The sequence below is a fragment of the Cyrtonyx montezumae genome, unplaced genomic scaffold (assembly GCF_038088225.1).
Source record: "Cyrtonyx montezumae isolate F1298 unplaced genomic scaffold, pur_monq_1.0 scaffold_16, whole genome shotgun sequence".
Taxonomy (NCBI): domain Eukaryota; kingdom Metazoa; phylum Chordata; class Aves; order Galliformes; family Odontophoridae; genus Cyrtonyx; species Cyrtonyx montezumae.
In genome coordinates, this window is record NW_027071892.1 from 589,553 (window position 1) to 604,919 (window position 15,367).

The window sequence follows — 15,367 nt, forward strand, 5'->3', positions numbered from 1 at the left end:
ATGCAATGACAACTCTGTTAAGCTTCTAGAAGCATTTAGATTCTCTTTTTTTTCATAACTTGGATATTTTGCCTTTAAAAAATGTCATGGAATTTGGGATACACTGTGACTGAAATATGTACCTACAGCACCTATTTTTACCCAATGATTTAAGTTAATTTCTATGAAACTTTTATTTGGTCTGTTTTTGTGTCCTTAAGTTATTTTCCTATAGAATTCTCCCACATGAGCAGTTTGAAGATTGCTTCTTCCACTCCTCCCACAAATTTTCATTCCAATAATTCTGCACTCTAGCGCTTCACTTGGAATAAAGGTCCTGTTGGAAGTTTGCAAGAAAATAAATCATTTAACTTAGCTTTAAAGGAACGATTGTTCTTTGTTCTCTTATAGTATTTTCTGCAGTTTTCAACTTTTTGTAGTCAATCCAAGAGAGATTTGCATTTCTTTTTAGACTGATTTTGAAGGAGCTTGTAATATCTGAAGTCTGGTTATGTTCTTTGTTTCTGATGAGGACTTAGAAGCAGTCAAAGAAGCAGCTTTATGTCAGACAGCCCTTGCCATACTTTCTGGTGTTGGACTCTAAATATGCAGACATTAATTCATGACAAAATTTAAGCTTGTTCTTAAGTCCTACTGAATATTTTCAGGAAAAATATGAGTGGTATTTGAATATCCCAGTAACATAAGCTACTGACAAAGTTCATAATTGTGTATCACAGAATTGTAGGGGTTGGAAGGGACTTCTAGAGACTAGAGATCATCTAGTCCAGCATTGCCTACCAAGGCAGCTCCCTAGACCATGTTGCACAGGTAGGTGTCCAGGCAGGTCTTGAGCACCTACAGAGAAGGAGACTCCACAGCCTCTCTGGGCAGCCTGTTCCAGTTCTCTGTCACCCTCATTGTGAAGAAGTTTCCACACACATTTTTGTGAAACTTCCTATGCTTCAGTTTGTGATTGTTTCCCCTCATCCTATCACCGCACACTACAGTGAAGAGTCCGGCCTTGAACCTTTGCCTCCTCCTCCTTAGATATTTATAGACATGGATCAGATCCTCTCTGAGTCTTCTTTTTTCAAGGCTGAACAGACCCAGGTCTTGCAGCCTCTCCTCATAAGAGAAGTGTTCCAGGCCCTTTATCATCTTTGAAGCCCTCTGCTGGACTCTTTCAAGGAGATCCCTGTCTTTTTAGTACCAGGGAGCCCAGAACTTGACACAGTTCTCCAGGTGAGGCCTCACCAGGGCCAAGTAGAGGGGGAGGATCACCTCCCTTGACCTGCTGGTCATGCTCTTTTTAATGCACCCCAGGATCCCGTTAGCCTTCTTTGCCACCAGGGCACGCTGCTGGCTCATGGCCAACCTGTCACCCACCAGGACACCCATGACCCTCTCCTCAGAGGGATCCTCTCCAGCAGGTCATCCCCCAGTCTGTACCAGTGCAAGCGGTTATTCCTCCTACACTTGCTTTTGATAAATCTTATCTGGTTCCTTTCTGTCTAACTCTCCAGCCTGTCCAGGTCTCACACAGCCTTCCAGTGTGTCAACCATTCTTCCCAGCTTTGTATCTGCCAACGGTTTACGAGCAGGTTTGGCCCGGTTCCGTGACAATTGGTGCGGGGGACCCACGGACCCACGCCCCAGGAAAGGGGAAGGGGGAAAGGGAAAAAAGAAAAGGGAGATTTTTATCTTTCCCTTTGAGCGGAAACATGTAAAAATGCAAAGCATCGCACAGTCCTCAGGGGAATGTAGTACTTCTACTCTTCTGAGACAGGTATACCTGGAACTATCAATGATCCATGAAGCTGGAGCATTAAGTCTTTAACTCTAAATGCACTACATGATGTTATGATGTGGAATACCAGTTCCAAAAATCATAAAACCATGACATTTCACCCTTTATTCCACATCACGACATCATGCTTGATGTATATATAGAAGAACAATGATTAACATGCATTAAATACACACACACACAACATATATACAAGTATATGCATGGAGTTTACTGACTGCACTCCCCTGACATCAAATTCCCTTGTGGTACACATTGAACATCCCCATTCTTGTGCATCACCCACCAAGTGGACCCAGGTCCCTGAGAAAAGACAGTTCCATGGAGAGGTTTGCCCTTTCCAGAAGCTGGAAGGACCCAAACCGCTTTTCCAAACATGTTCTTCACATGTACTACAGGGACCTTATCTCCCTCTACAGTAGGTAGAGATCTGGATTGGGCAGGACCATCGCAATTGATGGATCCTCTGGTGTTGACCAACCAGGTGGCTTCTGCCAAATGCTTCTCCCAGTGCTTAAATGTTGTACCACCCATTGTTTTCAATGTGGTTTTTAGCAACCTGTTGAACCTTTCAATTTTACCAGAAGCTGGTGCGTGACAGGGGATATGATAAATCCATTCCATGCCATGATCTTGGCCCAAGTATTTACAAGAGAATTTTTGGAATGAGTCCCATTATCTGACTCAATTCTTTCTGGAGTGCCATGTCACCACAGGACTTGTTTCTCGAGCCCTAAGATGGTGTTTCGGGCAGTAGCATGGGGTACTGCATATGTTTCAAGCCACCCAGTAGTTGCCTCTACCATGGTGAGCACATAACGCTTACCATTGCGAGATCGTGGCAAGGTGATACAATCAACCTGCCACGCCTCCCCATATTTATACTTTTGCCATCGCCCTTCCTCCCAAAGAGGTTTCATCCTCTTGGCTTGTTTAATTGTGGCGCATGTATCACAGTTATGGATAACCTGTGCAATAGCATCCATAGTGAAGTCCACCCCTCAGTCTTTAGCCCATTTATATGTTGCATCTCTTCCTTGATGGCCCGAGGTCTCATGCACCCACCGAGCTAAAAATATTTCACTCTTGTGTTGCCAGTCCAAGTCTACTTGACTCACCTTAACTTTGGCAGCTCGATCTACCTGATGGTTATTTTGTTGTTCTTCAGTTGCCCAGCTCTTAGGAACATGAGCATCTACATGGCGCACCTTTACAATCATATTCTTTATTCAGGCAGCAATGTCTCTCCACAGTTCAGCAGCCCAAATTGGCTTACCCCTTTGCTGCTAGTCATTTTGTTCCCATTGCGGTAACCACCCCCATAAAGCATTTGCCACCATCCATGAGTCAGTGTAAAGATAAAGCACTGGCCACCTCTCATGTTCAGCAATATCTAAGGCCAGCTGGACAGCCTTTACCTCTGCAAATTGACTTGATTCTCCTTTTCCTTCAGTGGCCTCTGCAACTTGTCGTGTGAGGCTCCACACAGCAGATTTCCATCTGCAGTGCTTACCCACAATGTGACAAGATCCATCTGTGAACAGGGCGTATCTCTTTTCGTTGTCTGGTAGTTCATTATATGGTGGGGCTTCTTTAGCACGTGACATCTCCTCTGCTGGCGTTGTTCCAAACTTTTTACCTTCAGGCCAGTCCATGATCACCTCCAGGGTTCCTGGATGGTTGAGGTTCCCCATCCGAGCTCGCTGTGTAATCAGTGCAGTCCATTTACTCCAAGTGGCATCAGTAGCATGATGGGTAGAGGGAGCTGTCCCTTTGAACATCCAGCTCAGCACTGGCAGTCGAGGTGCCAGGAGGAGCTGCGTTTCAGTACCGATTACTTCGGAAGCAGCTCGAACCCCCTCGTACGCTGCTAAGATCTCCTTCTCAGTTGGAGTGTAGCGGTCCTCAGACCCCCTGTACGCCTGACTCCAGAATCTGAGGGGTCGGCCTCGGGTCTCTCCAGGAGCTCTTTGCCACAAACTCCAAGTGGGACCTTCCTTTCCAGCAGCAGTGTAGAGAATGTTCTTTACATCCTGTCCCATCCGCACTGGCCCCAGGGCCACGGCACGGGCTATCTCCTGCTTAATTTGTTCAAAAGCCTGCTGCTGCTCAGGGCCCCACACAAAATCATTCTTCTTCCACGTCACCCGATAGAGAGGGCTCACAATGAGACTGTAGTTTGGAACATGCATTCTCCAAAAGCCCACTACACCCAGAAAAGCTTGGGTTTCTGTCTTACTGGTGGGTGGAGACATGGCAGTAATTTTGTCAGTCACAGCTGTTGGGATGTGAAGATGTCCATCTTGCCACTTTATACCTAGGAACTGAATTTCTTGTGCAGGCCCTTTCACTTTGCTTTGCTTGATAGCAAAGCCAGCTCGTAGGAGAATTTGGATAATCTGCTCTCCTTTCTCAAAGACTTCCTCTGCTGTATTACCCCATACAGCAATGTCATCAGTGTACTGCAGATGCTCAGGAGCACAACCCTGTTCCAATGCAGCTTGGATCAACCCATGACCCATGGTTGGGCTGTTTCCACCCTTGGGGCAAACGGTTCCAGGTGTATTGGACACCCCTCCAGGTGAAGGCAAACTGTGGTCTGCATTCTGTGGCCAGAGGAATTGAAAAGAAGGCATTAGCAATGTCATTGGTGGCATACCACTTGGCTGCTTTTGACTCCAGTTCGTACTGGAGTTGTAGCATGTCTGGCACAGCAGCACTCAGTGGGGGTGTGACTTCATTCAGGCCATGGTAATCTACTGTCAGCCTCCATTCTCCACTGGCTTTACGCACCGGCCATATGGGGCTGTTAAAAGGTGAGTGGGTTTTGCTGATCACTCCCTGGCTCTCTAGCTGACGGCTCAAGTTATGAATGGGGAGCATGGAATCCTTGTTGGTATGGTACTGCCGTCTATGCACCATTGTAGTAGCAGTTGGTACCTGTTGCTCCTCCACTTGTAGCAACCCCACAACAGACGGATCTTCTGACAGTCCAGGCAATGCAGACAGCTGCTTACCCAGCAGCTATTTCAAAAGGCCATTGATACCCTTTGGGATCCTTAAAATATCCCCTTTTGAGGTAATCAATACCAAGTATACATGGAGCCCCTGGGCCAGTCACAATAGGATGTTTTTGTCAGTCTTTACCAGTGAGGCTTATTTCTGCTTCCAACACAGACAATTCCTGAGAGCCTCCAGTCACTCCAGAGATACAGATCAGTTCTGTCCCTCAGTGACTCGAGGGCATTAGAATGCACTGTGCACCAGTGTCCACCAGTGGCTTATATTTTTGTGGTTCTGATGTGCCAGGCCATTGAATCCAAACAGTCCAATACACTCTATTATCCCTTTCCCCCATCTGGCTGGGGGGCAGGGGCTATTGAGGCTGGTAGGTACTTCGCTCAGTTCTGAAGGAGTTCCGTTCAGACAGGAGGATGTCTCGCTCAAACCGGAGGGTGTCTCTTTCAGGTTGGAGGGCACATTGCTCAGATTGGAGACCAGCTTGTTGAGACTGAGGGTTGTTGAGTTCTGACTGGAGGGCATCTCGCTCAGTTTGGAGGGCATCTCTTTTGGGCTGGAGGATGTCTTTCTTGAACTGAAAAGCAACTTGCTTGGTCTGGAGGGTGTCTCGATCAGACTGGAGGCTATCTAAATTGGACACGAGAGTCTGATTGTCAGATAAAAGACTCTTTTTCTGGATCTGGACATTATCCCTTTTGGCTTGGAGACTCTCTTGCTCTATTTCAGAAACTCTATGCCTCTCTGGGATAGTATTGAATGAGGTGCAATTGGCATAAGCCAGATCACAAATAATTTGGACCTCCTCAGATCTGTCTGAGCCGCAACATCCCTGTCTCAAATATCTGCTTAGTTCTCAGGATCTTGCAGGTGTTCAGGGAAAAAGTCCCAGTACATTTTAAGCATTACAAGGGAAAAAAAAATGAAATGCAGCCTCTTTAAGAGCAGTTTAAAAAAATAAAGCATTTTTTTTTTCTTTGCTAAAACAAGCTAGCAGCACCCAAAAAAAGTTTACATATATCCCAGAACTGGCAGTATGCCCGGACTTCAAGGTTGTGTTTTGCCGTACAGCACCTGCAGTACAGATAAGCTTCCTAACAAAGCTCTCTCTGAGAGCAAAGAGAGATTTGTTCTAAAAGTATGTCTCTGCCTGGATAAGGCAGCTGGTTTTGCCTCACGTTGGGCGCCAAAAATGACAACGGTTTAAGGGCAGGTTCGGCCCGGTTCCGTGACGATTGGTGCGGGGGACCCATGCCCCAGGAAAGGGGAAGGGGGAAAGGGAAAAGGGAGATGGGCCTAGAAACAAAACAGCGGCAACAGTCTGAGGAGGAAAACTAATTTACTAAATAAGATATCAGAAAGCAAAATAACACAATGTAATACAATGTAATTGGAATTAAAGCTAATAAATCAAATAAAATGAGCAAGAGAGAGTGTCTGATAAACCAAAGGTCTTACGCTAACGCTGAAGGCGAGACGGCCGCAAGCACCCACTGCTGAGTCGATCCCAAAGGAAAGAGAGCGTCCCGTGACTGCAGACAGTTTTTATCTTTCCCTCTGAGAGTAAACACATAAGAACGCAAAGCATGGCACAGTCCTCTGGGGAATGTAGTTCTTCTTCTGTTCTGAGACAGATATACCTGGAACTATCGATGATCCACGGAGCTGGAGCATTAACTCTTTAACTCTAAATGCACTACATGATGTTATGATGTGGAATACCAGTACCAAAAATCATAAAACCATGACAGTATCGTCAGCAAACTTGCTGAGTGTGGTCTCTATCCCCTCATCAAGGTCATTGATGAAGATGTTCAACAGGACCAAACCCAGCACCAATCCCTGAGAAACACCACTAAGTACAGGCCTCCAATTGGACTTTTCTCCACTAATCACAACCCTCTGAGCTCTGCCAGTCAATCTCACTGTCACTGCTTGATTAAAAGAACTGTGGGAAATATGAGGACTCCTTTTATGAAACTGAGCTGCAAGAAATTTGGTGCAAAACTGAACGTTTCTGGTATTTATTGATGTAAAAGCTGCATTTGGTTCTGGAAGCATAATATTTACTGGAAAGGTTTTGGATATACATAAGTAGCTGTGACAGTAATGCCTCTTATTTATTTCATGGAAAACACAACAGCACTGTTTGATAGAGCAAATTTGAAGCTACAAAACACTATTTTTCAACTTGGTCACTAATATTAGTTATGCATTTTCAGCAGCAATGAGCTGAATGCTGTGCTTTTACAAATCTGTATCTGAAAAGAGCTGCATGCTGTGCTTTTACAAATCTGTACCAGTTGAAGTGCCTGCTGTTGCCACTGCTGAAATGCACAACCCACCACCTCACCATGCCAGCACCCACTGTTTGGTCTCCATTAACATTTGCAAGTGTTGATGAATGTCAGTGGGTGCTGTTCTTTTTGTGGTTTTTTTGTTTGTTTGTTTGTTTTGTTTTTTTGCATGAAGTAATTAAATTACATACTTGTCATGGTTTTATAATTTTTGTTATACTATTGATATTCCACATCGTAACATCATGTAATGTATTGGGAGTTAGAGTTAATGTTCTAGCTGCCTGGATCATCGATAGTTACAGGTATGCCTATCTCAAAAGAGAAGAACTATATTCCCCAGAGGACTGTGCGATGCTTTTTGCATTTTTACGTGTTTCTGCCCAGAGGGAAAGATAAAAACTGTCTGTGGTCATGGGACTGTCTCTCTTCCCTTCGGGATCGAGCTCAGCAGTGGGTATTTGTTGCAGCTGTCTGCCTTCAGTGTTAGCATAAGGCCTTTGGACACTCCCTCTTGCTCATTTTGATTCATTAGCCTCAATTCCAATTATATTGTTATTTTCTTTCTGATATCTTATTTAGTAAATTAGCTTTCCTTCTCAGATCATTGCCGCTGTTTTGTTCCTAGGCCCATCTCCTTTCTCCCTTTCTTCCCTTTCCCCCTTCCTCTTCCTCAGGGCGTGGTACCCTGCCTCAGTCACCGTGGTACCTGGTCAAACTGGCCCGCAAACCGCTGACAGCACCTTTGCTTCATCTGTGTTTCCATGTCAAAAACCATGGTATCAAACTGCCCCTCTGCTGCCATCTGTCATATAGCAACAAAATGTAATGGAATATTGGTGGGAAAGCTCAATCCCTGCTGCATTACCACTAACATCTCTTGTGACATCATGGGCTGACATAGTAAAATAGGAGACATTACTTTTGGAGCAGCCCTTATGTATCTAGAACATGATCAGCTGAATCACTGCAGAACTGCAGCTGCTCTTCTTTGCAAGAATTAAATTAGAGGAGTACTTGTATTACCTCTGAATGAGTATTGTATCAGGAGCCTCTGAAAGGGTATGTTTCTACAGAGAGGATAGATTTTAGCTTGTTCACTAAAGATTTAACCATGAAGAAGTGGTCTGAAGCTGAAGAGTAGGTTAGTATATCACTTCTTGCTCTGAGACATAATCTCTGAAATTGATGTTGTAAGCAACCGTGTGACTGGAATATAAAAGCAAGATCTAGACTGTGATCAGAACTCTTGAAATAGCTGCCTGATACAGATATAGATTTTTTTAGAAGCATGATACCAGCTCTGTAGTATGCAATATAACTTTTATGCATGGTTCATTGGTGTTCATGATTGTTTCTAGAAGTCTTAAGACATTTATTGTTTAACACCTCTTCCACCATGGTGGAAGGAAAAGGCTACAGAAGAGTAGAGATCAAAGAGCTGGCTTTTGTGGTCTGTGACTGAAACCAATGCCTGCCGATATTGAATATATCATAACTTAAAAGAAAAAGGAAGAATTCTAGGTTTGAGAGTAATCCTTATGTTAGCAGTCACTGTAGAAGGTCTCGATCTCCTGCTCCTAGTGAAGGTGACAGTAGCAACTACATGTGGCAATTAAAGCTTCATCTACCTAATGTGGAATGAATTTTGTTTAGTCAGCACCTATGCATTATTGGGAGATTTCTGCGACAGACTTGAAGAATTAAAAGCAGTCAAAATCTTGCTATATAGCATCTTGATCCTTATATGCTTTCTTGTCTAGAAGAATATATGATATGCTTGGCTGACATGGCTTTCTTTCCCTAAATCACATATATCCTCTTTACCACCCATTGCTTTCTCTCTCTCTTTCAAAATGGCTGTGGCATCAGGGAGTGTGAGCATCTAGGAGTCATTCAGGAGAATGACTTGCTGTGTGAATTGCTTGAGAAGACCCATTTGCCACTTCTGGAAGCCTGTCTTCTGATAATCCACTCCCCAGAACCTTATGACTTGTCAATCAGTGAGAAATACAGGCTGTTTTTGAAGGGTCCAAGTGTTTAGTTGCCCAGTTGAGAATTTGCAACTTATGCCACCATAGTTTCAATTAGTTAAAGGTGTTCACCTCTTCCAGTAATAAGACAGCCCAAATATCTGTAGACATCTTGAGTCATCTGTTATTTGGCAGGTAACTTTTCTAAGAAAATAATACAGACTTTGTACAGTATGTTCACATAAATGTGGCTTGTGAAGATCAAATTCCTTTCTACCTAAAACCTAAACTGTCAGTGTGTACATACTGAGTTTTTAAATTTAAGCATAAGGTTACTTCCCTGGCTGGAAATTATTTACTTAGAGGATGATGAGACTCTGGCACTGCTTTCCAGAGAGCTGGGGGTTCCCCACCCCTGGAGGTGCCCAAGGCCACATACAGCTGGGGCTATGAGCAACCTGGTCTGGTGAGAGGTGTCCCTGCATGCAGCAAGAAGGTTGGAACTGGATTGTCTTCAAGATTCTTTCTAACTCAAACCATTCTATGATATGTAGAGATAGTTTGTCCTTACATTACCAAATACACAGGGAAAAAAGGGAGATTTCTTAATCCTTACATTTCTTTTGCTTAGGAAATAAAGATATCTTGTCCCCTAAATAACAAAAACAAAGGTTTTTTTCCTGGCTTACACTGCTGTCATTACGTTTCTGATATTTTGTATCTGTTGGTCTTTCTTTGAATGGTAAGCATATTTTGAGCCTAATTGATGTTGGGGTTCTTTTTTCTGTTCTTCATTTATGAATTATTCTGGAAAAAATATGAAACTATGAAACACCTAATATGTATTTTAATAGAAGCATTTGAAAGCAGGAGCTGAACTATACGTACATGAATTAAATGTTTAATGGAATAGATCTGCACATCTTCTGCCTCCGTCCTAGGGATGTGTATACAGTATCCTACATGTATGCAATATTCTATACATTATCAAAGGGAGTAATACTAAAGTTGGTGTTGCTGTATGTTTTCAGTCATGAATGGCTCATCTTCTTATGGGTCTGCCCTTTTCTTTATGGATGAAATAGAAGGATGAGTGCAAATGAAGAATTTAAAAACTCTTTAGAGGTTTCTCTTTGTGTTCGTAACTCACTTATAGAAGAGAAATACATTAAACCTTGGTTGCATCTTCTCAACAGAGATACTATTACATGTAATTTGGCAGCTTTTCTGTACTCTTTCCTGTGACAGTTTTCTGATTTGCAAACAGAAGAAAAACCCTTGCAGATGATGACATGGTGCGCTTCTTTTAGTTCCTTCTGAGATCCTGGAGTGTGATTATATCAGTTAGCTGAGTGAGTTTCATGGCAGAATTGTCAATCTCATTACTACTACTGTTGAGTTCTGGCTACCAGCTTTGTCTTCTTGAAATTTATCATCAGTGTTAAAAGTTTTGCCTTTCTTGTTAGGTAAAGTGGTGCTTTTTCTTCTGAATCTTTTTGTCTAAAGATCCACAGAAGAAATTTTCCTATATGGACATTGTATAAGAAACAATACCCGTAAACCAAAATACTTCTTCCTGGGTCTTATTTAGAGAAATAGATAAAAAATAAAATTTAACTTAAGTGAAAATTTAATACTTCCTCTAGTCTCTCCCAAAGGTTGAAAATCAGCCTGCAAAAAATACTCTTTCTTCTGGATGCAGTTTCGTAAAGAAAAAGAAATCTCATTAAAGAGGACTTAAGAATTGAAGGATCTTCCAGCATTTACCCTTAAGCAACAGCTGGCAGACAGGTCTGTTTCTTTAATGGAAAAAAATGACTCCCTTTGGATATCTTCTAAGTTATCAGCATCTCTTGGTAGAAAATTGGCACCTTTCATTGCGATTTTGAAATATAAAATCTATTTTTCCCTCTTATTCTAATAGAAAACTGCTCTACATAAATGATCATAGAATCATAGAATGTCTTGGGTTGGAAGAGACTTCAGAGATCAATGAGCTCCAGCCCCCATGCCATGGGTAGAGTTGCTACCATCAGATCATGCTGCCCGGGACCCCATCCAACCTGGCCTTGAGTGCCTCCACGGATAGGGCATCCACAGCCTCTCTGGGCAGCCTGTGCCAGTGCCCTCACCGCCCTCTAAGTAAAGAATTTTTTCTTAAAATCTCCCCTCTTTTGGATTAAAGCCATTCCCCCTTGTTCTGCTACTATCAGACTTCGTAAAAAGTAATTCCTCCTACTCTTTATAAGCTCCCTTCACATAACAGAAAGTTCCAATGAGGTCTCCCCACAGCCTTCTCTTCTCCAAGCTAAACAAGCCCAACTCTCTCAGACATTTTTCATAGAAGTGCTTCTACCTCTTAGCATTTTTCAGGACTCCTGGGTCCTCTCCTGTAGCATCCTTCCTTTGCTCTGTGCCCCAGACCTAGATGCAGCACTGCTGGTAGGGCTTCCGAGGACAGAGCAGAGGGGGACAATCCCCTCCACGCCTGCTGCCCCTCTGGTGATGCAGCCCAGGATGCAGACTTCTGGGCTGTGAGTACACACTGCTGCCTCATTTCCAGATCTTTGTCTACCACAACCCCCACATCCTTCTCTGCAGGGCTGCTCTCTGTGAGTTATTCTCCCAACCTGTGCTCTTACTGGGGATTGCCCTCAACCCAAGTGCAAGATACTTAGGTTCTCATGGCTACTCTTTTCCACCCTATCTAGGTCCCCCTTGATGATGTCCCTTCCATCTGTTTTGTCAGCTGCGCCGCTGCTTGCTGAGGGTGCACTTGATCTCATCATCTATGTCACTGATAAAAGTTGTAAAAGAGTACTGATCCCATGATGGCCCTCTGGGGGCGGCCACTTGTTGTCAGCCTACACCTGGACATAGAGTTTTTGACAGCAACCCTCTGGTTATGACCATCCAACCAATTCTTTATCTGTGGAATGGTTCAGCCTTCAAATTCATAGCTCTCCAACTTAGAGATATGGATTTGATGTAAAAATCCTTTCACAAGTCCAGGTAGATGACATTAGTTTTTGTAGGATGTATTCTGTAAAAACATGTAGAATAAGAACAATTATTTACTAGTGTAATTGTTGGCAATTCCCTTCTTTCTCAGTACAGCCTTTGGAATATTTTCACCATCTAGGTGGCCACTTTCTTGCCTGATAACTTATTAATTGCATAATTGCATTAACCAGCTGCTCTTGGGTAGCTCCCCCTTTCTCTCACGTCCCCTTTCCCGATTGTCATTATTTCAAGAGACTCTGGACATGGGTGAGCAGTTGGGTTATGGCCACTAAGAAATCCTTTTTTTCAGTGTTACAATGCCTATCTATGTTTGCTTTGGAGATTAAAATCTCACTTCAAGTAACAGGTGTTTTTATGGTGAAGACAGAAATTCAGTTATATTAGTGGTAAGTTCATGTATATAAATATTGTTTTTCTATAGAGAAGTTGAAATGAAATTATCAAAACTGAATCCTGGCACTGCTGTAGGAAAGAAAATATTTTAAAGTACTACTGATTGTCTTTTGCATACTGAATTGTTGTTGAAGAATTGTCGTGTTCAGAGAAGGGCAACAAAACTGGTGAGGGGTCTGGAGCACAAGTCTTATGAGGAGCGGCTGAGGGAGCTGGGATTGTTCAGTCTGGAGAAGAGGAGGCTCAGAGGAGACCTTATTGCACTCTCCCACTTCCTGAAGGGGGGTTGTGGTGAGGAGGGGGTGGGCCTCTTCTCCCTGATAAATAACGACAGGACGAGAGGGAATGGCCACAAGTTACGCCGGGGAAGATTTAGATTAGACCTGAGGAAGCATTTCTTTTCTGAAAGAGTGGTCAGGCACTGGAATGGCCTGCCTAGGGAGGTGGTTGAGGCACCATCCCTAGAGCTGTTCAAGAAGCGTTTAGATGAGGTGCTAAAGGATTTAATTTAGTAGTTGGGTAGAGATAGTGATAGGAGGATGGTTGGACTAGATGATCTTATAGGTCCTTTCCAACCTTATGAACTTATGAACTTATGAAGTGCACATTTAATTTCAGCAAATCTGGCTGGTAAGAAGATTACTGTCACTAAGAAAAGGGAAAAGAGAAGACAGTGGAAACTGGCCATTCTGTGTTTAGTGCTGAGTGATTGAGAAAATAAAGGTTTATCCAGTCCAAGATGTGATTACCTGAGATTTGTGTATGGAAAACTGGGAGAAGCAGAGGCATGTGATTGTCGCTGTAACATGGATTACCTCCCCTTGATTTTTTTGTCCTTTATGTAGGGCTGTGCCACCTACAGTCATGGTAGTTCCTGTCCTTACTATTTCATGCCTTTTGACATTGAAATGGTTGAATCATTGTTAATTTTTTAAAAAATTTTAATTTTGTTGGTTTCAGTCACTGATTGATCCTTTTTACGCTTCCTTTTTCCCCTTGTTTCTCTGTGCTTCGCTGGACATGGCCCATAGGGGAGTTCTCAGGTGTGTATCTCTCCTCTGCTCAGTTTACTTTGTATGTTTTTACCTCGTTGAGACTGAATGACATGGTATACACGTGTGATACTCCCCTGCTCTTGTCCAATCATGGCTGGCTTTGCTGACTTTCTCCCTCCTTTGTCTTGCTTGGTTCCTTGCACTGGCGGGTCCCTGAGCAGTTTGCTTTTTCTTCATGTGTTTGCTGTGATTTGATCTGCTTTTTGTGTAGCTTTCTGCAAGTTTGCTCCTGTGTATTACACTGTCTTGTCTCTCAAGGTCTTGAGAAAATGACACTGCACCTTTCCTTTGCTCCAGGGTACAGAATGCCTTTTTTTAAGAAACTCAGTGCATACAGACCCCCTTCTGCCACAGCTACAGTAAAAATAAAGACTTTAAAGACTTTATTCTAGAGAGGAGAGTGGCAGAGCCACAGTTTGTTGTTGTTGGTTTTCGTTTTTTTTTTTTAAGTTTTGTCTTTTTGGTAGGAATTTGAAGTGCTACCTCTGTGGCCTTTCATGTCATGGTCTTGCCATGTGAAGGTCAGCAGGCCCTAAATTGCAGAGTTTTCACCTTTATATAGAATGCAGTTGGACACTGATTTAAAATTCAGGTGAAATCAAGGAAATCTCTCTTGATTTCTGTGCCAACTGGATTAAGTTTCACCTGTAATAAGGACAGGTGACTTAGACAGATATGACACAAAATCTGTAGCACAATACTGTACAGCGATGAGCTCTGTCACGTTCCTTTACCCAACACCTTGTAATGTTGGGTCTCTAAGGTTAGAAAAAGTAAGAAGTAATGGTGTCATCCTTTCTTTTAGTTCAAGATTGTTTGTACTCTGTTACCGTAAGCCACTTTTTCATAGTCTTTTCTCTCACTGAAGTTGCACTGGAATTTATCTCAGTAACAAAGTGGATTTAGGCCTGTGCAAAAAGGCTAGGTAACAGTTCTGATATCCCTCCCCTTTTGTTTTTTCTCCCACCCCTGCCCTTCCTTCACTCTATTAATTATGTCTGTTGAATTGCCTTTATGGTGGGGTTGGGAAGCCCAAAGATGTTTAGTCCAGGTTAAGAGATGAAGATGGAAGGAAAAGATAAGCTCATCTTAAGCTTGTCCTGAACTCTCGGGCATAAGTCTTCATTAGGTGCAACTGATCAAGGTGGATACTAGTTTATGCTGAGCATCATGTATACTGGCACCACACATGTTTGCACAAGCTGATGAGCTGCTCTGTTTGCTATTTACAGATTGGTACTTAATGGCTGCTTTTTTCTCTTCCTTTTTTCCCCTTTGTCCCCCTATCTTTCTGTTCCCTTTCTCGTATGGGATGGCTCTCATAGTACGGGATGATTTCTTTGGTAAGGCGAAGGCCTTTTTCCTTTTTTTCTTTTTTTTTTTACCTCTTCTTTTTTAACCATGCTTTTATTTTATTTTATTTTATTTTATTTTATTTTATTTTATTTTATTTTCATTCACTCAACATCCCCCAGTATGTCTTGCATTACCTTGTTTTTTTTGTTTGTTTGTTTGTTTGTTTCTTCTATGTATGATGGTGTTATCACCTCTCCAAGAAACAGGATGCAGCTGGTCCATAGTTGTGATTTAGGGATTCTCTTATTTTCCTTGGTGTAGTTGATTATCCACTTTGATGTTTCACGCTTCTTGCCTGACTGTGGGAGGTGCGCAGTGATTAATGGCTCTCTCCTTTGTTCTGCACCACAAGGAGTAAAGAATTCTCCTTTTAGTCACTCTACAGTGCCATTTTGCTTTCTCCATGAATTAGAGCTTTGTCATTACAACTTGTATGAGATTATCTCCTAGTATCTTACACAA

The 15,367-nt window shown here is 42.7% G+C and overlaps 1 protein-coding gene across 21 annotated transcripts in view; it reads left to right on the plus strand.

The window, feature by feature from the left end:
- Positions 1-15,367, plus strand: part of MAPK8IP3 (mitogen-activated protein kinase 8 interacting protein 3) — an 82,307-nt gene that overhangs the window by 33,902 nt on the left and 33,038 nt on the right. For 19 of the 21 annotated variants that reach the window (XM_065732270.1, XM_065732251.1, XM_065732252.1 and 16 more), the window contains one exon: positions 13,526-13,537. The exons of the other annotated variants lie outside the window; for them this stretch is intronic. In XM_065732270.1, coding sequence (XP_065588342.1) covers positions 13,526-13,537 — 12 coding nt within the window. The remainder of the gene's footprint in view (positions 1-13,525; positions 13,538-15,367) is intronic. 21 annotated transcript variants of the gene reach the window in all.